Consider the following 26,755-nt stretch of genomic DNA (forward strand, 5'->3'; position numbering starts at 1 on the left):
GATATTGTATTAATGAAGAATTTTAATTTTGAAGAATGTCCTGCTTGCATTAAATATTTCATATGCTCTCTTACTAAAGTGGTCCTTTTGCATTTCTGGCGTGTTACCTGGGAACTGAGGATCTAGCACCACCTGCAGGCAAAAGTCGGCAGTCGGAAGTTTTATAAAAGCTTTCCAGCTGCGGTTAAAACTGTTTCTCCAATGAAGAAGGCGGTCCTTAAGATAAAGATGCAAAGCGAAATGCCATCTAGTTTGCCTTCCCTTTCTTTTCTTCTCTCAGAGCATGCACAGTGGCTCCTTCGGAAGAACTGCGGTGTACAGTGGTGCGCCGCACGCTGCGCCGGGAGGCGGCCACGTTCCTGATCAGGCACAGGAGGCGCAGTGACCAGGCTCCACAGCACTTTTAAAAGCTCAAGAAAATGTTTTCATTTCTTTTAAAATCGGGGGAAACGTTTTAGCTCAAAAAAAAAGTTTTAAAATGTAATATTAATATAGTGGCCTTTTTACCAACCCACCTGTAGAGTATCATTTTAAATATTTGTAGGTGGAGGAAGGGGCCAGGAAGACAAAAGGGCGTAGGACCCGCAGAGGGCTCTATGCTGCGGAACTACGTACGAAGAGCACCTCCTCACAGATGAGGCAGGAGGCGCAATCAGCCGAACCCTTGTAACACTCAGGACCCAGCCTGGCACGCATGCGGCTCACGAACTGTAGTCATTCTGTGCCAGGTGCTTTTAAGACTTTTTAGTCTTGGTCTCACTAATCGTATGCCGGACTTGATTTAAAATTTACATTCACTTATTTTGTCTTGTTTTCGACTCACATACTGTTTAATCAATGCTTTTTTAAACGTACATTCTTTAATCAGGGAACAAGAAACATCAATATACAGTAATCATTGGAAAACCTAAAACCCAAGCGGGGGAGTCTACCTGTCATCCTTTCTTCAGCTGGTCGCACGGATTTATTTTCAGCAACAGAAATAATAAATTTAATATTAATAACAAATAATATTGTCAATAATATTGATAAATATTCATAATAAAACCCATGTATTTGGCATTTATTAGATGGCAGTCACTGTGAAAAGTCATTTCTAATAATCTCATTTTCGATTTAAAATTACCCAGTAATCCCATGAAATAAATATTTACCCCTATCTTACAAAGGAAGGAATTAAATATATAAGGAGGTGAAGCTCTCTGTGCAAGTCCACATCACTGGGAAGGATTTGGGGCTGAATTAAACTCAGGCTCCCCCAACTCTAAAGTCACTGCCCATGTCCTGCTGCCCTCCTGTCTTTAGTCCTATTTCTGCAGGGCGCTCTTCCTTATCAGACACCTTTCCAGACACGGAGGCATATTCCACAGCTAAAATAAAACAGGCTACTAATTCAGAAAGTCTTCTTGAAATGTTTTCCTTTCAAAAATATTTTTGCTGGATAAGTGAATAAATTAAAACCTCTTATTTTAACATGCATAGTTTTCTTTATCAGTGCGTACTGTGGATCGAAAAGATATGGGGGAAGAGATACTCAAGAGGAATCCTTACTGAAATTATCAAGTGGTGCTGAGCCATTAAAAGCCATTGAAAATTCCTGGCCTTTTTTCTTTTTTTTAATAAGTGATACAATGCAGTTAAATAATAGGCTTTGGTTTCAGATAGATATGCATTCGAACACAATCACTGTAATACATAAGCAGCAGGATATTAAACATGGACTTTTCTGGACTTTAGGATCTTCATCTGTAAAATGGGGATGAATCTCCTTCTCTCAATAATTTTGTGAGGTCTAAATAATTAATATTAGTTAAAATCCCTAGTGTGGTGTTCAATATACTTCAGTTTTTTTTCTCTCAATGTAGCCTGACAATTTGATAATTACATAATTGATCTACTTTAAATTAAGAAAATACTTCTGATTCTCATAGTATACTACTGAATAATTTATGAAAATAAAATGGATGTTGACTGGAGATAGTATCATATGTAGTACTGTCCTTTAACAGACATTTATTCTCATAGACTTTAGTTTACCTGCCTCAAATACACAAATTTTAAAAAACCCAGGGGCACCTAGGTGGCTCAGTCACTTAAGCATCCAACTCTTGGTTTTGGCCCAGATCATCATCTCAGGGTCATGAGATTGAGTCCCGTTTAGGGAATCCCTCCTCAGTGGGGAGTCTGCTGGAGATTCTCTCATTCTCCTTCCCCCACTTGTGAGCACACAAGTGCACTCTCTCTCCCTCTCTAAAATAAATAAGTAAATCTTTAAATTAATTAATTAAAAACCCAAATATAAAAAACTCCCCTTGACAACAATTTTCTGCCTTCAATTACCATAATTTCTCAAGAATAGGGGCCTATTCTGGCCTAATTATCTACCTCAATTAATTTCAGCATCACAAAAGTCAAACTCTGAAAACGACGGCATACTGGGATCTTCCTGTATTCAGAAGTGTTATATGCCCACCTCAGAATGGGAACTTCCTCATAGCCTAAACCCAGGCAGCTCCATCCATATGACTCTTCTGGCTGTGATCATGGCTGATTGCCCAGGGATGGACACTTATCCTCTGACTCTTCATTACCTTCTGAGGTTTTTCTCACGCTGGACTTTTGAACTAAATGACTGTTTTCTAGCCAATGGGTGGCTGCTATGGGAACTGAAAGATTGCCATGTAGATTTGGTGGCCTTGTTGGATCCTGAGGTGGATCAATGAGTAAAGAGAGTAGAGATTTACAGAAAAGCCAAGAGGAGATATCTATGCAGTAGATCTAGGCAGTAAGAGAATAGAGTGGGTCTATTTTCTTGATTGTTTTCGGTTCTCATTAAGCCCAACTTCACATCTTGCCTTTGAGCTCTGTGAGATTTTTCTGTATCCTTTTTTATTAAGTCACCATTTTCACGGAGTTCAAACTTAAAACTTCAACTTGATGGTTCGTACCTTAGAGAAGGGAGGCAGTTTTCACCAAAGTGAGACAAGGTAGAAAATGAAGGAAACTGAGGACAGTTACCCACTCTTCAACACCAGGGATACGTGCCCCAGCAAACTCGGGAGCAGTCCAGGCCATTGTGAACAGATAATTAGAGGATGTGGGTGTTGACCCACAAAACGATACTGTCCATCGTTTTCAACATCAATGAAGAGTTTTGTGAGGAGGTCCTTGGGAGGCAAACTGAAAACTGGGGGGGGAAACTGACAAAGTCATCAACAGGCTCAGTTTTTGCGCCCATTTTCAGGGTTAAGGGCCGAGTTCTATGAAAGATGGAAGGTATCTAGGAAAAGGCTTTGTAAGATATTTCTTATTCAATGTTAAATATTAGTAATTTTAGCACAACTGCATTTTACTGCTGTTTACAAATACACCATTTCATCCACCTCATCAGATGAGGAAAATGTGTTGAAGACTTAAAAAATCTTAAGACTATCAGGCTTTTCTTTTTTTATAAACAAGAATTGAGTTGTTTTCAGTATCATTTGCAAACAGCAAGTAGAAAATATCAGCTACAGGGCTATTCAAAGTCTCTTATATAAGAATTAATTAATACATTCCACTTAGATCATCTACTAAGCTTTATATGAACACATGGTTAGTCCTCTTTTTTAAAAAATACAATCTTATAATTGCCTATTATTTGCTTATTTATATATTATAACATTGTAGATACAATACAGTATTTCCTTTCTCAGGTTTTCTGTATTTATTGTTTTTTTCCCACTTAACATGCTTAATATTTAGGTCACTTCATCTCATTTTAGAAATAAGTGGCATGCATATCATAAGGAATGAATAATCAAGTGGCATAAAGGAAAGAAAATATTATATTAATTTAACTAAATAAATGTGGTTTAAACTCTAGCACATAAATACTTTAAAACAATTACATAGTTATAATGATACTTATAAAATATATATAATATATATACATGTTCCAGTATAGGCTCCAAACATTTCCATACAGTTCTAACCTGAAATTTAAAGTTTTATTATGTATGTTGCAATTTGGGTAAGTTCTATAATTTCTGAATGAATATGAAAAATAAGATATATTTCTAATTCTATCAAAAAGATTATGATACTTTAACATTTTAGAATAAGGGTTAGTAGGGATATTTTAAAGTTTAGAGAAGTTTGTATTTTAAATAGAGGGTCAAAGAAAGGATCAGAATATTGGACAATGCAAACATTTCATTTAAATGTTAACGTGAATAAACACAAAATAGCCAAGCATATTAAACAAGGTCTATAATCTGAATTCTTTTTGGAAAATGATTTATAAGGTAAACATTGAAAGGTACACATTTTAAAGTACTTTTGCTTAAGTTCTCAAACACTCATTATCTTCAAAGTATTATCCAAATGGATCTGGACAATACATTTTTAAAGTCAATAAATGTGAAAATATCAAGAAGTAAGAAAAAATTAAATTTCTTTCTCCATAAATTTTTCAAATTACTTGCTTTTCTAAACTCACATTATATTTCCAAAACATTACTTTCATTTGCATGAATCATTAGCTTTTGTAAGGAGTGCTTTTATATAAAATCTGTAAACCATAGCATTTCTTCATTATTAGCATGTACAGGCCCATTAAATCTATTATAAATGGACAGTCTACTGATTAATATTTTAATTGTAGCTTGGGGTTCTTGGTGTGGATCTAGAAAATATTTATGAAAGATTTAAAGTGTTGGTTTAGACATTTCAGAATAAATCCTTGAGGAATTATAACTTTTTAACCATAAAAAAATACATTGAAAATTAATTTAATAAGGCTATTGGTTGCTATGTTGTATACTGAGCAAAGGTGACAAAGAAATGAATATTAAAATTATATCTATTTTTATTACATCTATTTTTGTAGGAATTTCAATTCTAATTATTAACTTTTAAAAAGTATTCATTTTTATCTAGAGTGGTTTTTTCTTTCTAGGACTTATATTTTTATAAGAGCATAAAAATTGCACACACTAATTGTCAAAGGTTTATTTTGCATATAAGTATCTGTACTTTTGGTCACAAAATAAAACACAGTGAAACATTGTGTTTTCTTAAATAATTCTTTAAAACTACCTTTCAGTAAATATGAAATAAATGAAAATCTCTTTAATTCTGACACTGAATGCTGTTACTTACAAGATTCTTTTCAAAGTTAGCATAATCTTATCCTAATAATGTTTTGCTTTATCTGATACTTTAAACATGGCTTAGGAACGTTGAGTATTTCCACTTAAAAGAACAAAATGAGTTTTGTGAACTTGTATGATTTAAATAGATATGTTCAAATTAAAATATTTTCTGGGGGTACCTGGGTGGCTTAGTTGGTTAAGCATCTGCCTTAGGCTCAGGTCATGATCTCTGGGTCCTGGGATTGAGCCCCAAGTCTGGCTCTCTGCTCAGCAGGGAGTCTGCTTCTCTCTCTCTCTCTCTCCCATAAATAAATAAAAATAAAAATCTTTAAAAAAATTAAAATATTTTCTGAAAAAGACAAACAGTTTGAGTCAAATATGAGATAGGAAAGATTTATAACTGTAGATAACCTATATTTATTTTATCTCCGAGACCAATCTTTCAATTATATGTATATACCTGTTGACGTTACCCTCTTCCCCAACAATTAATGCCATTACATTTTGCTTTTATTTAGCATTCACTTCTCTTTTGGTATTTGTAGAAGGGTTTGATTTGTGATAGTTTCTCTCTTGCTTCTACACCAAAACAGATCAAGGTACCAAAAGAATGGAAAAATGAAACCAACATCCTCATGCTCTTTTTACATATCAGCCCAGTGACCAAGTAAGTCTTCTAAGACCAAAATTTCATTATTTCTTCCACCTTGTCCAGAAATGTACAGGTCAGAGCAATAGAAAGACTGGAAGGGAAAAACAGGCAAAATTAAATATGGTGTTTTTATCATGGAAAAATGACAGCTTTAGTCTCCGGAATATAGTCCAAAGCAATTAAGATGCAGGGTATGTCTTCTGTTAGCTCACTATTGTCTCCTTGGTACCACTGTCACTTTTGTGTAAGGCTAGAGCTACATTTTCTAGAATCCCCTTTTCTGTGTGGTTCTGGGTTAGAGTTTGCTGATGACAAAAGCTTTCCAGAGAGACAGAAGATAGAAATGGGAAGTCATTATTTTTTCAAAGGTGTTTGCAGCTAGATATTTGGATAGATAAAAGATTCACAGTGGTCTTCCAACAAATTTTTTATAATGACCCGCTTTGCTTGAGAAGTTGGTGGAGTTTTTAAAAGATTCTCAAGTATTGCAGCAGCTCCAAGAAAGCTGAAAAGCATCTGCTTGGTGCTTTAGGCTAACATCTTCGATACCTACCTCTCTGACCTTCAGTGGCTGCTTTCCTGACCTCTACCTCCCCCTCTCCCCACCCTCCCCCCCAGCTCTTCCAAGAGTCCTGAGAGTTCCTAATTCTGCATAACACTTTATATATGGATACATCAAATGGCTTCTGTTATGCTAACTGATCCCTGGTGATAGAGACACCATCACAGTAAGAACTGGGAAATAATCAGTTTATTAGATAATGTGAATGTCTAGAATATCAGATACATCATCTCAATATGTAAATATCAAATCACATTTCAAAGGCAATTCAGATTACCTGAATTTCTTCTTTGGTTTTCTCTAACAATGACAGGTAAGACCATTCTGTATGTTATTAGTTTCTTCAGTCTTTAAAATAATTTTTAAAATTATGCTCAAATAAACTTCAAGTAGTTATCTTCAACTTTTTCTGAATAAAAATTTCATTCTTAAGACAGGCTTGTGATTCACATACTTGATATTAATGGTGTTTTGTCTGTAGTAGGAAGAAGGAAACCAAGTTTCAATGAATATTAGAAAACTGTTTAACCCTTGCTCATTATTTGCCACCTCTTTCTCTCTGGCGTGATACAGAAAGCTCTTGGTTCTATGTTTGCCACTGGAGACTAAGTACTGCTTTCATAAAACTGAGATCTAATCCAGATCATATTTAAATATCAAAACGGGGTGCCTGGGTGGCTCAGTCGTTGAGCGTCTGCCTTCGGCTCAGGTCATGATCCCAGGGTCCTGGAATCGAGCCCCACATCGGGCTCCCTGCTCAGTGGGAAGCCTGCTTCTCCCTCCCACTCCCCCTGCTTGTGTTCCCTGTCTCGCTGTGTCTCTCTCTGTGTCAAATAAAAAAAATCTTAATACGTACATACATACATACATATCAAAACGGTTGTGACTAAATGGAGCTTGGAGACTACATGACTCCATCTTGACCAAAGGTTACATTCAAGAAACAACCATGCTCAATAAAACCCAGTACATTTTTTTCCTGATACTTTTCAGGAAAAGACTGTTTTCAGTGCATGTCAACGTTTCTCTCCAGTCTCTTTCCTCATACTTTTCCTTCTCCATGTCTATTCTTCTGTTCAATAACCAATAATCAACTAACCAACTTACACAGTGACTTTTACATACCAGCCACTTGTGATGACATATTTAGTCCTTTAACAACCCTGTGATTAGGTGTTATTAGCACCACAGTACAGATGAAGAAACTGAGGCTCGGAGGGGTTCAATACCTTGCTGAAGGTCGTAGAGTGAACAAGTGGCAGGGCCAATACTAAATGTACCTATTGGAGCTGGGCAACAATTTCGGAAGCCTCTGAAAGCCTTTCATAAACCCACCCCTCTTTAGCACCTCCTCTGCCCAATTTCCCCTTTGTGTCCTTTGTTTCTAGCTAGTAATTCTCGTTCTGTTGTTGTTTTGATTGAAATTCTGGCAACTCAATCACTATCTTCCATTTCTTTTCCCTCCACTACCTCAAGATGCTGGAAGAAGGGCCAGGAAGGTAGGCAGGAAGGGTACAGGGAAGAGTTAGAAGGGTTCTGTGAATGCTCATAAATGGTAGTTTGTTTCCTAATTAAAAAGAAATTTATTTTTACCTTCTGTTTTGGAGCCAAAGAAATATAAAAAACAAAGGAAGCAATGATACCAATGAGCAACAGAGTAAGCTCAAGTGAGAATTAAAGTCAAGAATTTAGAAGAGCAGGTTATAGGAAAGCAGGACATGGGGTCCTTGAGCTAATCTCTTTTTTGTTTTCCTTTCCCTTCCCCATGACCCGCTGTTCTTTCCTTCCTTAATATGGCTCCAGATGCCGTCTCAGAAGCACCATTAGCGGGGATGAAGATGATCTGATGAAGGATTCAGGTAGTAAAGAAATATATTTTAAAAAGGTTATAGAGAAGTCACCTAGTTTAGTATGTCAGAGTGAAGTTGAAAGCTTTTGAGGTCATAGGATTTCTGTGCCATAAAAATCTCCAAATAAAGTAATACACGTGTACGCGGCCTTTGAACCAGGGAATTCACGTTTTTACATTTACTGTTCTCAACAACAGCTGATCCAATAGGTACTCCGTAACTTTTGTTTTCTGGTTTTCAAACCACAGTACAGTTATGAGCTTGTTTGTGTTTGTTTTCAAAACGGAGGCGGTAGGCATCCCGGCTGAACACCAGCGCAGGGAGAAACACACGTGCGCATGCGCTTGGCCTCTGCGCCAGACCGATCCAGGATCCCACTTCAAAAAGAAAACTCCTTATCATTTTTCAAATTATAGCACGCCAGCATACTTTGATATTCACAACCCTAGGGCTTTCTGAAGTGCTAAATAGCATATAATTGCTTTTTAAGTAAAAACTAATACAGATTAAAAAATTTTTGAGAGCTCTGTTCCCCCCCGCATTAGCACCACCCTTGAACATGTAGGAATTAGGCCTAAAAAAATTCCTTGGCTGAAGATATTTAGAAATTTAAGATTGGGACAAAATAAAATTTAGTTTAATCTTATGAGCACAGATTTGATCATAGAAACTTTTAAAATAGATGTTTCTAGAGGCGCCTGGGTGGCTCCGTTGTTTAGGCAGCTGCCTTTGGCCCAGGTCGTGGGATCGGGCTCCCTGCTCGGCGGGGAGTCTGCTTCTCCCTTCCTCCCTGCTTGTGCTCTGTCTCAAATAAATAAATAAAATCTTTTAAAAAATAAAATAAAATAGAGGATTCTATATCACTGGCCTTCTAAGTAAGTGCGGGACAATATCAGAAACTCTGAGAAAGCATGTTTTTCCTTTGTTTTCTTGATTTTTTAAATAAAAATAAATCCTAATTCTAATGATATGAAGAGTTTTTTTTACTGCTTTCCCCAAAATGGATTTTATTTGTTTAAAGATTTCATTTATTTATTTGTCAGAGAGAGAGAAAGAACACACAAGCAGGGGGAGCAACAGAGGGAGAGGGAGAAGCGGACTCCCCGCTGACCAGGGAGCCCAATGCGGGGCTCCATCCCAGGACCCTGGGACCATGACCTGAGCGGAAGGCAGACGCTTAACCGACTGAGCCCCCCAGGTGTCCCTGAAATGGCCTTTAATGGGGAGCAAGTAAGAGAAAGAAATACTGTCTCGGAAAAGAATGAGGATAGACAGGTTTTTGTGGCACACAACCCATCCTCAAATCAATGAAGCCCTGGATTTAAAAGTGGTGGATTTAAAAAAAAAAAAAAATGGGGGGAGGGGTGAAGGTAGCCTTTTTATCTACTATTTGACAAAAATATAAATTAGCGGTGTCTTAAGTTCATATTGGGGAAAATTTGTTCTCTTTCAGCTCCAGTGCCATGAAACAGAATATTACACTTGAGGTCATATCTAAACATTAAAATTCCTTAAGTACACATCAAAAGTTTGAATATTAAGATAACCCTATCATGACCCGAAAATATTATTTTTAGTTTCAGAGGCAGACAGTATAAATCCTTGCATGTTTTTTAATTTGGAAATAAACATTAACAGATAGGTGTCAATTGCTAAGCAGAATATCTGAGTAGACAGATGTCCATATCTAATATTTATTTTCTGTTTAAAATTTAAAGTACCTGTACTTTCTTTTCACATTTGACTCCAGAATATCCATCGCGACAAGAGCACATATTGGGAAATACACATCTGCCTCCATAAAGACACTTCTGTTTGCAAATTGCTGCAATACACAAATTTTTACCATTACCATCCTTTGACACAAATGCTTGTGAAATATTCTACTCTGGTGGTCTGAAGCCATTCAGCAACTCAACTGTAAAATAGTCGTAAGATTTTTATGAATGACCAACTACACTCCCATCCTTGTGTGGCCAGAGCACACACACACACATACTCATACACATTTATAAACAAAACAGCCAGAACTCAACACATCAGTTTCACAATTCTTTAAAGATATTATTAAAGCAAACAGAATTTCCATTGGCTACATTTTAAACATTAGGTATAGGTTTTTGTTTTCTTTAGAGAGAAGATTCAAATTAGTAACATAAAATAACATTCATAATTTGCTTTTTGATAATTTAGCAACGTTCAAAAGAATTCAGTATCAGCCAGTGTACGCAAAAACTGACAATTGAATATACTATCGTTGGAAGTTTAATGTGAAACAACTGTATTTGAAACTTCCTAAGAATTTTTAAACTAGCAATTTCTTCCTTAAAAAATCTCTTCTCAGGAAACTTAAAAATACCTATATCTATCTCAATATACCTCAATATCGATCTATTTATCTATCATCTATCTATCTAATCTAACCACCTATATTATCATCTATCCAACTGCCCACTTACAGAGAGAAAATGCTTGTTAGAGTAATAACATAAATGACTACAATGTTCAACATAAAGGCAAAAATCAAGTGAATTATATATATATATCTAAATTACGTTATATTTAAAATATATATTATGGAACTTACTATTTCATTCAAAATTATGTTTTGAAGGACGTGGAAAATGCTTTTAAGTAATACTGAGTGAAAATAAGCATAATATAAAATTACATACAATATAGTTATTTTTCATGGGAGAGATACCTGCTTTCATAGCTCATAAGGAAAGCTTATGTAACTCAAGAATAATATTCACTTTGGTATAAGTGCAACATTAAGGGCTGTTGGGTATGGTTGGGCAGGTGTTGTCATGCACAAAGCTCCACAGTAAGGAAGTACTTTTCACATCACAGACATCATAGATTTGAATATTTGTTACAATGACTTTCCAGCAGATGGCAATAAGACATCTTGTTCAAAAAACGTCAATATTTAGAATTTCCGGACAGTTGGAAATAAAGCATTTTGAGGAAAGGGACTTTGAAAACTTCACATAGAAGTGCTGCAAGGTGCACAATTACAGTGCATATCGTGCTGCAGAGTACTTCAACCCACACTCACTGGGGCACCTTCCCACACTAATGTGCTTTTAACATCTCTTCATTCTCTCTTGTGTCCACAAAGACCTCTCCCTAGAATAAGAAGCCCAAATTGAGGGTGATAGCTCTTTTTTCTAGCAGTTTATCACGTCTAACTTCCAATAAGAATTATTGATTTTTGAGCAGATATTTCTTAAGCAGGTAGTAGCATTCAGTGAATTCTTTGATAATATTTTCTTAGGATGAAAAATGTATAAATTATAATAGCAGTTACTAATAAAATAAAGTCAAAGAGTCATGGGAGCTATATGCAGAATCTCTGATACATGGAAACAAATGTGGTTCATAAAACATCAAAAAACAGGGCAGGGATTTCTAATAAAAATACATGATCATTTTGCAACTGTATGTTTTCAGTTTACAAAGGACTTGGATCACCAGTTTTGAGATCATATAATTACTGATCATTTGAAAATATTTTGGGGGGATTTCCAGTTTTTCCCATTGAGTTAATCTTTGTTAATATTTTAACATGTTATTTCAAGTTTTCATAAATTTTAAAATTACATACAATTTGATTTTCCTCAATACCCTGAGACCTCATCTATGTAATATGTATGACCAAAACTAAGGGAAATGTATTAACACGTTAAAGTCATAATAGGAATAAGTTCTAGGTGGTAGAATCTGGGACAATTTAGTTTTTAAAACTTTCTAATATATTTTATGATTTTCATGATTGATATGTACTTTTCTCATAATATGAAAAAAATATTGAAAGTGTATATTAAAAACCTTCTTCAGCACACATGAGAGAACTTCAAAAGCAACGCACAGGTCGTAATTAGGAGTTAACTGTGTCACATAAAATTTTAATATATTTTGCCATATTTTCTTCTTTTAAATGGGTATAACAATAAGATTTATTTCTAAAATCTTTTTTTGAATGGATTGTCATGCCGGGATTTGTTTTTTTCTATGATTTCTTCTCACACTATACTTTGTTTGATGATTATAACAGATTCAGGTTCAGAACAGAGTAACAAATTTCGTAGGCTTACGTATTTGACACTGCACTCCTTCCCATGTGGTAGGACAATGGCATATACTGGGAGCAATGCATTCACCACCATTTTTACATTTCTGAAAGCAGATAGCTGCAAATAGAAATAAAAACAAGTTAAAAATTTAATTTGCTAGTCAATTACTCATGAATAAACCCCAAAAATTTTCACGAAAGAAAAAAAAGAGAACCAGTTTAAAGTTAATGATTTAAAGGAGCTTTTCCCTTAACATTTTATCAAGAACATTTTTCAGTGTCACTACTGGTTCTTGAATAAGGCGATTTTAATGCTTATATAAAATTCCACTGATCGAATGCATTGGGATTTAACTTTCCCTCAATTGTTGGACACTTATGTTGCTTATTTTTTCACTTTGACAAATACATTGTAATAGCTGGTACTTTTAAAGAGTAATTTATAAAAAGGAAAAAAATTGAAATATTTGAATGAGGAGAGCTGCTATCACCTCAAAACCTAGCCAGACTTGAAAGCCGTGGCACCCCACCTTGGAAGGTTCTGAATTGGTTGGTCTGAGATGGGGTCAAGGAATCAGTAATTTTTTACACTTTCTCCTGCCCTCTACTTAAGACAAGGAGACAGGACTTAAAGACTTGTCATTTATCCTGGCAATTCTAGCGGACAGACTGGAAATACAGAACATCCTCTTTCCCTGCTAACCTGAAAGAATGAATTCAGAGCCCTTGGCATTTTACTCTTTCAAAAAGGGATCCCCTAAGGTAGGAACAAAGAAGCAAAAACAAAGACAAAACACAACATAAACAAGGAAAATGCTCTTCGTAGTAAATTCTACTTTATGTTCTCATGAGGCTTTAACATTTTAAGAGTGTTCTTCTTACCTGTATTGCATTTTCCCTCTCCAACCAGAAGGACAAGAGCAAACGTTTGGTCGAATGCATTTTCCTCCATTCATGCACATGGGATCACAGATACCTTCAGGGAAAGGGATGAAACAGCCCTCAAATAGCAATACTTTTGCTCTTTCATGTGTTTGCTTTACCTGTGCTTGGCGAATACATTCAGTGGTGTCTTACTTTTTTGGCATCTTCTACCGGTGTATCCGTCACGACAGGTGCACACATTATTTCTCATGCAGCAGCCGCCATTCTTACAGGGAGGGTGACAAATAGCTAAAAGAACACATGGCAGCAATCTGTGAATATTACATCTCCAATTATTATATATTACATATTGCCTCATGTGCTTGTTATCTATGAGGTCATAAGGCAGAGAAATGTGCTATTAAAATAAAAGATCACAACTGCAAGTCATTAAAACCATCCTTTCTAAATCATAAAATCCAATGCTCATAGCTCTAAGCAGCCAGTGGATTAGCACAATTTGAAATGTATTGATGAAATGTTCATAACAAACGGCATCTTTGGTATTATAGTGCTTAAATTATGAACCTGATCTTTTATTTCACCGTTCTTGGAAGTAAAGAGTGAAATGATCGGGGCAGAACCAAGAAAATAAGTCAAACCCTGGCTCAAAATAAGAAATGCATCTATTCCTGTGGAAATTAGAAAAATCTCAACAATCTGTCACATGATTTTTGGAAAATAATTTTAAGTTGACTTGAATACCTACTGAGGTCATAAAGGCAGAGCTTTATATGTGATTTATTTCTGTGAATGCTTAGTGAAAAATCCTTTTAACAGTAATTCCTTGGCTTTGTTAGGACTATTTATTGGATAACCTTGACTATGTTGTACTAGTATCTTCTGTGTATATGATTCTGCTCCATAGAATTCAAAAGTTAATATTTATTACCTTTTTTGAGAGGATTTTTATTGCTTCATGTTTCTTCCAGAATGACAATTAAACGCCTTTATTAAAAAAAATGATAAGCAAAACTGTCTGGAAATTTTAAATCTTATTTTTTCCCTGATATGATAATAAAGATCATATTATTTCTTCTGCATCTTCTGCAGCATGTCTTAAAGACCATTGTACTGGGGCACCTGGGGGGCTCAGTCGGTCAAGTGCCTGACTCTTAATTTGAGTCATGATCTCTGGTCATGATCTCAAGGTCGTGAGATCGAGCCTCACATTGGGCTCTGCACTGGGCATGGAGTCTGCTTAAGATTCTCTCTCTCCCTCTACCTCTGCCCTTCCCCCCCGCAAAAAAAAAACCCTAAAAAACCAATTGTACTATTATTTATGGTAGCTAGCCATGCACTTACAGTATTACGTCTCACTTGTTCCTTACATCAACTGTCTAGTTCAAACCTGAAAGTCAGGAAGTCTGATCCTGGAGATTTTAAGTAAATTCCAAAATCCATGCTAGCTAGAAGTTTTAGAGGCTACCTTACTCCAAAACCTGCCAACATGACATATGTTCAACAGATAAATTTTAGTTTAATAGTTAATAATTTAGAGATTTCCTCCTTTCCCAGTTATTTGGTTGGCATATAAATTTTAGAGAAGTTTTCTCACTGTATCTTGCATCTGCTGCAAGGAGCATGAGAGTTATCAGCTTTTTAATACCCTCTTATGTTCTCAGTCAAAACTACACCTACAGCTCATAAATACGGGTTTAGACGTAGTTGCTTGGTTTTCAAGGTTTGCCTTAACTTAGTCTTTACTTCTTCCCATTTCACAAACTGGCTCCTTAAAGGAAATCTTAATTAGAAAAACTCATTTGCTTTGAAGCTAGTACTTCAGCGATGGTTTCTTCTCTAGCTCAAGTGCAACCTAAGAATTCTAGCCAACCTCCAAATAAAAGAAATGAAATCACATCGAAGTATAACATGGCAAGGAAAGTGTATGTTTTAGGAATTAAATTATGACAGGTTCTGACATGTTTCTACTAAGAATCTACTCTGCATTTTGCATAAACTCAAAGATATGAAGATGTAGAAAATACATTTTAAATTTAATTTATTGACATTCATTCATGCCTACACTGTCAGCCTCAGGATGTGCTCATTATTCCAAAAAAATTGTAGCATTACTATACCAGGGAAAGTGTTAAAATAGCAGGCCACGAAGGGGGAAATGATTCGTCTTTATGTGCCCATATCACCTTGCACAGTGCTGTGCATAGCTAGCTTTTCATAAATGTTTAATAACACTAAAGTTGAAAGACAATAAGATAATAGTAGACCTTAGATTGGCCATTAATCAAACACTTTTGTCGCAAGGGCCATAAAAATGACACCACTACACACAACAGACTGCAAGAGAAGTTTGCTTATTTGGTTCAGACCTCGATCCTACAAAACTACACAGACAAGGTCAGGAGCCGAATATATGTTGAATAAATACAAATATTTTACATAATAACTCATACATTTCCAAGATCTGGTCATTTGGTGACCACAATGGCAACATCACAAGAAATAGAGAAAAAAAATAGCATCTTCCCCTTTGAGACTTGTCTTATGCTTACTCTGAGTTCTGTTTATGCCTTTCCCTTTTTATTTAGAAAAAAAGAATAATTACCATTCTGACACTGTGCACCAAAGAATCCATTTGGACAGAGGCAAGTGTTTGGCTTATTACAGGAACCACCATTGAGGCAAACAGGGTCACACAAAGCTAATGAACGGCAGGGGAAAGAGAGATCATAAAAGTTTTATTATTTAAAAAATGAAAGCTGCACTGAAGTACAAATGGTGCATAATGAAATATTTTATTTTTACTGCAAGTAAAACCCATAAACTATAATTAATTTGACTTTGCCAAACATAAGAGGAATGAAATAACTGTATAATAGCTTTGAAAGTCTGTTCATTAAGTTTACAAATAATACCAAGCTAAGAATATGGAGGTTATGATTAGAATTCAGAATGCCCTCTGTAAGCTGAAAAAATGATGAGAAATTAGAAGACATTTCAACAGCACTAACTGGATGGTCTGTAATCTGCTCAAATACATGGGGCCAAATGTGTAACTCTTTAAGTCTCCTTCCTCATTCAAATAGAAACACTGCACTCAAGTCCTAGCATGCTCAAAAGCATTCTGTTTTTGCTTCTTTACCTTTGTTCCACCAGTTCTATTTTTAACCCAGACTTTACCCATCCTCCAAAGCCTACCTCAATACTATTTTCTTCCAAACTGTACTTGCCAGACTGAATTTCTGTCTTCTCTGCTTCCAAGAACTGTGCGTTAATTACATTACTTATTATAATCCAACTTGTATCATAGTCTTTTTGAATAACTGTATCCTGTGTCTCCTTCACTAATGATGTACTATTTGAAGTCATGGCAAAAATCAAATTGATCTTTGTTCCCCCTTGCATCATGCTTCACACATAGTTGGCAAGCTATAAGCATTAAGTTAAATTTATGCTGAGAAAAGTCATTAGATCACAATGGATTAGATTATACACAGATAACTGCAAACATGCTGGCAAAGAAGTAAGCCTGATATTGGGGTAAAGAAACAGAATAATGGGATGGTGTACCTTAATTGCTTGAATGTTTCATGAAACAGAATGTCTGTGTTGTGATAAAAAAAAACTTGAAAGAGATCTAGGAGATGTAACACAGATTTGTTTCTCTCCACTATAAGGCAAGTGGATGATGGAAATATAAAGGAAAAAAAAAAAAAGACTGGTTGGGCCTGGATAACAGTAAAGCTGAAATACTCTCTATGGTCTGATACAAGAAGAAAAAGAATCAAAAGACAGGGTTTTAATAAAACTTCATACCAATCTTGTCAGATTAGCTTTATGTTTTGGGGTGCTGGTCTTTAGGATATTGGGGTGCACCTTAAATTTGTTTTAACTGATTTATTCATTGAACGTATTTCTGATTTTACCTGTACCACAAGTAGGTCCATACCAGCCAGGCTTGCACTGGCAAATATCTGGTGTAAGACATTCACCTCCATTTTCACAGTGCCTGTTACAAACCACTAAGGTTGTAGAATAAAAATAAAAGCAAGGTAGATTAGGCTTGGAACTGACCATATTATTGGCTATTACCTAGCTAGCTCGTAGCTGCCAATCACATCCTCTAATCAATAAGATCAGAGAGAAAAATAAAAATAACTTATTCTTTGGCTTTAAATGGTCTCTAATTCTCACATTCAGCTATTTTTTGCTAATAGAGTTGGGGAAGGAAGAAAATCATTGAGCTGAATGGTAAACAAGAGTTGGCTCTTTGAGAAAATTGTTAGTTACTAATGAAAATAATCATAGATATAAATTAAACAAGATAAACTTATATGCAAATCAACAAACTGGAATTCTTATTATTATCTCAAAGAAATGGTCACGGATAGGGTCAAGAAGAGAGTTGCTTCTAAGAACAAACTTCTTTATCTTAGTACTGGCACCCAGGGCTCCCGGTGGCATGCAGAATGAGAACTGTCAGAATAAATCATGAATGTATGTCCTTTAACTAGGCTTTGGGTTTATCTTAGTATTAAAGATAAAGGAGCTATTCAAAGGAGCAGTTTCCTTACATCAACTATTCAAAGGAGCAGTTTCCTTACATTAGGCTGCAAGAGAGTTTTGCTTACTTGTTTCACACTTTGGTCCTATAAAACCATAAGGACAAGTGCAGAGATTTCCAGGCAAGCAGGTGCCACCATGTTGACAAGGTGGACTACAGTGTTCTGCGGACACAGATTATGTTATTAAGTCAGCTTTGAATTAGGAAAAGGTCAGTTTATATTTATGAATCACAGCGACAAGAAACTTTCTTGTAAGAGCAATTTATAATAAACTCCGTTCTCTTTTACTATGAAATTTAGTTCTGTGGGATTGACTATGTAAGTTCATACTCTAAAAACACCAACAAATCATCAGCATGTTTTGGTTTATAAAACTTCTGGTTAGCTGGATGGAAATGCATCATCTTGGGGTTCTTCTGAGAAGTGAGACTTGGACTTACACATTCCTGCCCTAAAAATGGAATACTCCTATATTTCCACAATTATTTTCATATGCTATCGATATTGAGTGTTTCTCTTAGTTCACTCTGGATTTATTTTAATTTGTTAATTTGTAACTTGCCTTGTCATGAAAGTATTTAGTGTGGCTCTTAGTTTATTAGTAGTTATTTGTACCATCTATCAAAGTATATTCTTTAAAATATTAAAAATAACAAATGTGTTCTTTTAAAATATTATCCATTTTTAAAATGTCATTTCATTAACTCTCCTCCTAAGATTTCAACCAAAATAATAAAATTATATGGCTATAGACATGTTTTTGAAATTCACTTTTTAGGGTTCTTTTTACTACCTAATATGTTCTAATTATTTGGTATTCAGCACTTTCTTGGAGCCATGTTTGACAAGTCATTTAATAATCAGGTGTCCTTTGCTTGAAACTAAAATAAATGTAGGGATATGGCACCTTATAACTAAATCTCAAAAATATTACTTCTGAAGACAATTTTACCAAGGACAAATAAGCTTTACTCTTTGGATGTCTAATTTTAGAAATTTAAGTTTTTAGAAGCTTCAAATAAATTATTTTTAATAAACATTAAAAAGCTTAGACTTCCCCGCCAGCATTAATGAGTATATATTAGTACAGACATAGTAAAACTGAATTATCTTTAAAAAAAGCTTTAAAGGAAATAGTGTTATTTTGCTTCTTTTATTTGATTTTTAATTTGAATTATCACCTTCATCACAGGTTGCTCCACCATGCCCTGGGGCACATTCACAAACATTAGGCTTAATACATTTTCCATGGTTTTTGCAATCAGGATGACATACAGCTGTATAAAACAAAGTTCATGTTTTAGAAATGTCAATTATCCATTAAATTCATTATGCAAACTAGTGAGTGCTATACCTACCAGTTTGGCAGTTAGAACCAATGTAGCCAGGTTTACATTTGCATATGTTTGGGGCAACACATTCCCTGCTTTTTCCACATGGGTGTCTACAAATGGCTGCAAAAATCAACGAAAAAAGGCTGAATTGTTGATACAATATATACATATTGCCCATAGACTTACTTATAGGAAAAGTCATATTCTCTGAAATTGGAAAATTTTGAGGCTGCTTATTGAACACGAACCACTGCATTTATCTATAAAATTATTTTTTCCCCTTGTATTTGTTTTACTACTAGAATGACTGACAAACATGACTAATACAGTCAGAAAGAAGTACCATATGTGGTAATTACTCCCAAAGCCTGATGTTGAAGGTGGCTGCTAGTCATAAATGGGATTACAGTCTTTTTTCAGAGGTCAGTAAAGTTTCAGATGCTAATCAGATAAATGCTGGTAAATGGCAGGAATAATCAATTTCAAAGAGCAAGATGCTAGGAACACATCATAAGTTTATAGGTTTGTATTCCTTAAGCTTCTTTAACTACCTGATATATTCTATTAGGCATTTAACATTTTTTCTGAGGTAACTGAAATGTATGTGATTGTTTTGTTTTGTTTATTAATAATATGGAGTTTTATATTATAAACATGTAAGTATTGAAAGTTATTATTATCACTATTTCTACAAAAAAAACAAAAACAAACAGAAGAAAGTACCTCTCAGTAATACTGAGAACAAAGAAATACACACCCCAACAGCTCTATTACTTGTTAATCTCAAATCAAAACACAAATAACACAAAACAAAGTAACAAAATACCAACAACGCGAAATAGCTTCTGCAGTATCAAAGCCAAAAATTTGATTTGCATCAAAGAAAACAATACTGATAATTGTGAAAAGAAGTAAATGCTCCTTTCAAAATTAAAGTGATGCCCAACTTGTTTTATTCTCAAAAGCTAGAGGAATTACAGAGAAACCTAGTTTATGAAAATAAGTGAATACACCAGAATTAGTAATTTAAAGTGCTAAATGCCCACTGTGAGCTGAAAAGAACCCAGACCACAATGTTATTCACATCCTTATTTTATCTCTTTAGTTGCTTAATACTAGGCAAGTCAGTTAGCCCTCTAAGGCTCTGCTTTCCTATCTGCATAATGGGAAAATAACACTCAATATGTGGAGTCTTTATGGATTATATGACATAATTGATAAAGAATGTTTCTATAGACCTTGGAACACAGTAGGTACTCAAAAACATGTTTATAATATATTATATAGTTATGGTACTATTTGACATTATTTTTAAAAATAACTCAGGAACACCCATGTTAACTTTTTTTTGAAGTATGAAGAGGATATACACAAATAATAAATAAATATAGTGAATAGAAATTGGTGAACTAAATGGAGTAAATAGAAATTAATAAGTAGAAAACCATCTCTTTTTAATTACTTAAATGTGAACTAGTTTTCTTTGCATCTTCTGAAGCGTTTTCATACTACCTCTGCAATTGATACCATCACCATAATATCCAAATGGGCAGCATCCACATCGGAAGTGACCATCTGTGGTTGGCACACAAGGAACACCAAGAAAACAAGGTGATTCAGCACAAGTTGATATTTTAGTCCATCCAGGCTTTTCTGGTAAAATAGTGATGGCTCTGGTAACTGATGAGACAAACCCATCCTTATACTGCGTGAAACCTTGGGCAGACCTGTAAATTTGAGAATTATGCCCTCCTGCCTCTGTTTGGATGGTGCTCTGTATAATATCTTTTACTTCACCATGGGAACTGTTTGGGTTAATGCTTAAAGAACTACGGTTGTTCACGGACACTCCCAATTCCTCCAGACTGAGATCTGTACTGATAGTATGATCCGCCTGTTCAAAACCTGATATCTGATGGGAAATAATGTTCTTTGAATTATTCATTTGAGTTGTAACTAATTTTAATGAGAAGTGCGAGATGTCACTGGTTGTGTCCAAGAACTTTTTGATAGTAGCAGGACTGTGGGTAAAGTTTGTACCGGATGGTGAATGATCTGTTGATGGTGGCTGAAATTTTATATCTAAAGAAACAAAAAAGAAAAAGAAATGTCAGTCAATAACATTTATTAATATTCTGCTCTTTCCACAGTATTTAACATGAAGTAATTCATTCCTTCATCTAAGGTCTATTACAGGTATACCATTATACTAGGAGCTGTGCAGTAGTAAGTCATCATACAGTTCCTGCCTTCAAGGAATTTATAGTCTATTTGGATATACCAGGTGCACAGAATGTTAAACAGTGTAAAAGGTAAAGAACAATAACTAATAATTTTATTAGGAGTTGGAAATAGCCAACAAACATTTATTGACCACTTCATACTCTGAGGCTCAAAGCAAAGGAAATTGCTCACGTTTGTATTCCTGACATGTGAGCAGTTCAATAATAAACTGAAGCAAATTTTAAATTATACAAACATACTATGTATAATTTTAAACTAAGAATTTGAAATCTCAATGAGATAAACATGTTTTTTGGCAAAATATAAATGATTAAATTGAAGAAGAGATAGAGGAGTTGATACAACAACTGCAATGAAAGAAACAAAAATAATCTAAAATCACCCCCAGATATGAAGCCAAGACAGATGATCTAGTAGAAAAAAAATTACCAAATTATCAAGGAAAGAATATTTTATAAAACCTTTGCAATACACAGAAAGAGATGCAAAGTTTTATAAACATTTGATCAAGTGGCATAATCCTATAGTCAATATCATTTATGAAAATACATAAGCATTTTAAATGAACTACTAGCAAATCAAATGCAGCAATGTAGTTACAGACTACTACATCAGAATGAAATAGACTTGTATCTCTACTAACCGAATTACATTACATAATTTTGTTATGATATTACTAAAGAAAGCACGGGATTTAACTTTAAAATAATGTTAAAAGGTAATTTGATGCAATTTTCTGTTGAAAACATTCTGAAAAAGTTAGCCTAACAAAAGGTTAACAGAAATTATAGCAAGTAATAAATGATGCTGAAAAACCATTTGATAAAATTTAAAAACCACTTCAAATGAACCATGAGAGACGATGGACTCTGAAAAACAAACTGAGGGTTCTAGAGGGGAGGGGGGTGGGGAGATGGGTTAGCCTGGTGATGGGTATTAAAGAGGGCACATTCTGCGTGGAGCACTGGGTGTTATGCACAAACAATGAATCATGGAACACTACATCAAAAACTAATGATGTAATGTATGGTGATTAACATAACAATAAAAATTTAAAAACCACTTCTATTTTAAAACTACGAAGAATTCTGAGAAAGCAACAAATGGAAGGAAAATCCCTTAACTGGATGAAGGGTTTCTAACAGAAACCTACCCTGATATCATACTTTATGGTGAAACATGAGAAGAATTTCCATTAAGACCATTAAGAAACAATTCCCTGACTACATACTTTGCATTGGAGGTTCCAGCCATTACAATGAGGGCCCAAATTTGAGAGCCGGGACTGCAGCCAGACTGCTCAGGTTGAAATCTCCCTTCCTTTCCAAACTCTTATAATCTGAAGAGAATACCTAACCCATCTATGCCTCTGTACAGATGAGTAACATCTGTAAAATGTAAATAATTAACAGTTACAGTCTATAGCTATTGAGAGGACTGAATGAGATCATATATAAATAACAGTTGTCTACAGTGCTGGTATATCATAAATACAGACTAAATCATAATTACTATAATAAGAAAGTAAATAAGAGTAAGAGACAAACTCACTATTGGCAAGAGGTATTGTCTATTTATAAAACCAAGAAAGAGAATCAACTATAAAAATAGTGTAAATAAGAGTGTTTAATAAGGCAACTGGATACATGAAAAAATCAAAATCCAGATAGCTTTCCTATATTGCCGTAATCGACAAAGATACCTTGCAAAATAAGTAAGTGCAGTGGTAATCTTGCAAGATGAATAGCCAATACTACAAAAGGCAAAAGCATAAAGAAAGCTAATGTAAAATGTGTAAGGTCTTTGTGAAGACAATCAGAATATTAATTGAATAAATCAAGAGTTATAAAGACAGCACTGTAGAAAAGAAAAGGCCTTATGAAATAATGAACTTCTTGTAACTTTTAGGGTTTGAGTTGATGTTGAATGACCAGGGAGTTACAAAATACAACTTTGAAAGGGTCACTTCCAATCATAAGCTTCTCTGAAATGACCTTAAATATCATTTGTTCATTATACAACATGCATCACTTTTCTAGAATATAAGCCAAAGGAGTCAATGGATTAGCAAGAAAAAGAACAATTTGTAAACTGCATTGTATTATCTTAGGTGATCTTTCTGAAAAGAAAAATTCCTAAGGAATAAATATGTTGGTCTTCTGGAAAATAAAAGGGAGGTATTACTCATCCTTAGATTTTAGCAAGACCATTACTTACTAGAAGCATTTCCATTTGTTGACTTAACACGCCTCTCTCTCTGTACGGCATTTTTACCATTCTCTTCCTTAGTTTCACTTTTATTAGAACTTGTAAGAACCACAGTATGTGTAGTAGATTCATGTAAAAACTGTGTTTCAACTGTAGATGTATGCATGAAAAACAGATTATACTATTATAAAACCAAAATACTGTGAATAAGAACATACAATAAAAATGTCACCGGATTGAACTCTTCACAAATCTGATTACAGAGCTAGCTTAAATGTCGCCTCTTCAGCAAATCCTTAGGTTATGGACTGACTTGTGTCCCATCGAATTTATTTGTGTTAAAGGCCTAACTCTAAATGTGACTGTATTACCTTTAAGGAGGTAATTAAGGTTAAATGAAGTCATAAGTGGGGCCCTAATCCAATAGGACTGGTGTCCTTTTAAGAAAAGGAGGATGCACATGTGAGGACACAGTAAGAAGGGGGCCATCTGTCAGCCATGGAGAAGCCAGAAACCAACCCTGCTGGCACCTTGATCTTGAATTTCCAGCCTCCAGAACTCTGAGGAAACAAATTTCTGTTGTTTAGGTAACCCTATCTGTATTATTCTGGTATGGCAGCCCGATGTGACTAACAGATGTTCCTATGGTCTCATACCCACCCAACCAATTTCATCCATCTGTGTTCTCCCACAGAGCTTGGTCCTTGATACTGACTTATGTGTCTCTTTCCTCTTCTAGTTAGCAACCTCAAGAATAAGAACTGTGCTGTATTGATTTTATGGTCAGTGACTCTGGTGCCTGCCATAAAACTAAGTAAACAATACCAACAAGAAAAAAAAATATTTTGTATTAACAAGCATCTTCCTAAATACACAGATGCCTCTGACAGAGTTGAGAAACTAATTAATCACTCATGTGTAATGGGACTTGGTTCAACCTGCTTTCCTCTTAAGTTCCACTTGATACAGGTTTTATTCAGGGACTGAGTCTCTGTTTGCAAAAGGCTGATCTTAGATCACTTTAGTGCACGGAGTGAAGGGTGTGATACTGTTGAGTATTTGGGACGGGGTATTGGGGGGGAAATGTGAGTGGCTGAGATAGTAGGGAATTCCCCTTACCAACCTGCCCTATGCTCCTCATATCTATTACCTCTAGTGCTAGATTGCCCCACTCCAATCTGAAGCACAAAGTGACATATTTTTCATCAAAATGGGGTCTTATTCACTTAATGATACCAAAATATGGTTCTTTGACTCTGTTTTCTATAATTAACTTTCCTCTTTTAAGCTTTTAAAAGGTTGATATCCACCAATTTTTGTCTTCCTTTCCCTTAGTGTTCTCTTTGGGCAATTTCATCCATGACGGATGACCCTAAAAACTGTATCTTTCACTTAATCTTCCCTCCTGAGCTCCACTTGGAGTCACCTCAGTCTCCATGCATCCATGCTGAATTCATGCTTTCCCCTCCCAAACCACTTCTTCCTTAGATGTCATGTGTGTCATGTGTCTTAGTCAGCTGAGCCTACCATAATGAAATACCATAGACTGAGTGTCCTAAACAACAGGAGTTTATTTTCCTACCATTCTGGAGGGTAGCAAGTTCAAGATCAAGGTGCAGGCCCATTCAGTTCCTGGTGAGCCTCTCTTCCTGGCCACCTTCTCCTGTGTCCTCATGATTTACTGCATAGCAATGCAAATACCAATTCTACACACCCATTTGCCTAAACTGAGCAAGTGGAACTTAGTAACACTCTTTCCTTCTCCATGCTAATCCCAATCACTGACCACAGACCATCAACTTGCTTCTTTAGGGTTTCTTTCAACCACTACCTCCTCATCCAAGCTCAGAATATCTTGATGTCTTTCCTATTTATTTGTAATATTGCCTTAGCTTTTCTTCCCACCTTCAGACTTGCACAGTTCCTTACCCATAACTGGTCCATCCTCCATACTGCTCTTGAGTAGACTTCTCAGATGTAAATTGTATCATGTTTCTCATGGTTTCTCAGTGATCTGGCCACTGGCTAGGTCTCTAGCTTTAACCGTTGTGGCAGTCCCTCTTACCCTCTATATTTTAAGGATGCTTAATTATTCATAGTGCCGAAGTGTGCTGTGCTGTTACATGCCTCTCCACCTTTGTTCGTGATGTTTCTTCTGCCTAGAAAGCTTTTCTCTCTCTTGATTGGACACATCAGTTAGCTGTAATGACACTTGCTTTTTTAAAACTTTTCATTCTCCCTCCAGGTAGACGTGATTCCCTGTGTGGTATTCCTACTATTCTCTCTAGGCACTTCTATCAATAGGCACAGAACACCATATTGAAGTATGGTGATTACATGTCAGACCCCCCGGTATTACACTCAAACCTATTAGGTCAGAGGGCATGTATTATCTATTTTTGCATCTGCCACATCCAGCTTAGTGCATGACACTTAACGAATACATACTGAATGAATACATGAGTAAAGAGATAATAGAACTGTGAGATTTGGATTAATTAAATGGAGCAAAAAACATTTCAGAAAACAGGGACTTTTTACCATGACATATTTTCCCATCACCATGAAATCCTTTTGGACATGCACCACAATGATAGGAGCCAAAGGTATTGAGACACTCTGCTCCTGGAAAGCAAGGACTGGATTCACACTCATCAACATCTTCCTGGCAATTTTTGCCTAAACAAAATATAGATAGAGAGTTCAAATGATTTATTTTGAAAAACATTAGATGTCCCATTAAGTGCTCATTATTTGATTTCTTTTACTTGAAGATATTTTACTTTTACTTTCCTAAAGATATCTTTACTTCTTTTACATTAAGTTATGTCCTATAAACTCCAGAAAAGCTGTCATATATTAAGAGGAATGTACTAATTTTAAAATTTACAACAGAGTTAAACATAGTCATTAATTAGATTCTATTTAACATTAAACAAGACCCTCCAAGTACATAAGATTTTCCCTATAAAAAAGAAGACAAAAAGGCCATTAATATTTTAAGGCAAAAATTTACCATATTACAGCTGCAATTTTTACTTTGTTAAAAAAACTCAGGGAATTTTTAAGAAGTTATTAGAATGGTTGCCTGCTTAGCTTAAGGACAACTTAGTGCAGTTATTGCATTAGCTGTGAAAAACCATGAAAATTTTATAGCGTGCTAGGAAAAGTTAGTCTTTCCTCAGTAAAATTTTTTGAGATCGTGTTGCTTTCTGAAATGTGTAAAAACTTATTTGAATAAA

General features: G+C 35.2%; 1 protein-coding gene across 1 annotated transcript in view; it reads right to left on the minus strand.

The window, feature by feature from the left end:
* Window positions 1-247: 247 nt before the first annotated feature.
* The window catches only part of VWDE (von Willebrand factor D and EGF domains), a 71,360-nt gene continuing 44,852 nt past the window's right edge, over window positions 248-26,755 (minus strand). Inside the window, 16 exon segments of the mRNA XM_028117601.2 lie at window positions 248-400; window positions 1,264-1,370; window positions 2,592-2,706; window positions 9,921-10,024; window positions 12,300-12,395; window positions 13,160-13,173; window positions 13,175-13,253; window positions 13,355-13,450; window positions 15,768-15,863; window positions 17,089-17,184; window positions 17,794-17,889; window positions 18,909-19,004; window positions 19,086-19,181; window positions 20,574-21,143; window positions 23,523-23,663; window positions 26,055-26,192. Of these exon segments, the coding sequence (XP_027973402.2) occupies window positions 248-400; window positions 1,264-1,370; window positions 2,592-2,706; window positions 9,921-10,024; window positions 12,300-12,395; window positions 13,160-13,173; window positions 13,175-13,253; window positions 13,355-13,450; window positions 15,768-15,863; window positions 17,089-17,184; window positions 17,794-17,889; window positions 18,909-19,004; window positions 19,086-19,181; window positions 20,574-21,143; window positions 23,523-23,663; window positions 26,055-26,192 (2,093 nt within the window).

This window comes from Eumetopias jubatus, unplaced genomic scaffold (genome assembly GCF_037043125.1).
Source record: "Eumetopias jubatus isolate StellerSeaLion01/CBP00866 unplaced genomic scaffold, mEumJub1_p1.0 scaffold_14, whole genome shotgun sequence".
Taxonomy (NCBI): Eukaryota; Metazoa; Chordata; class Mammalia; order Carnivora; family Otariidae; genus Eumetopias; species Eumetopias jubatus.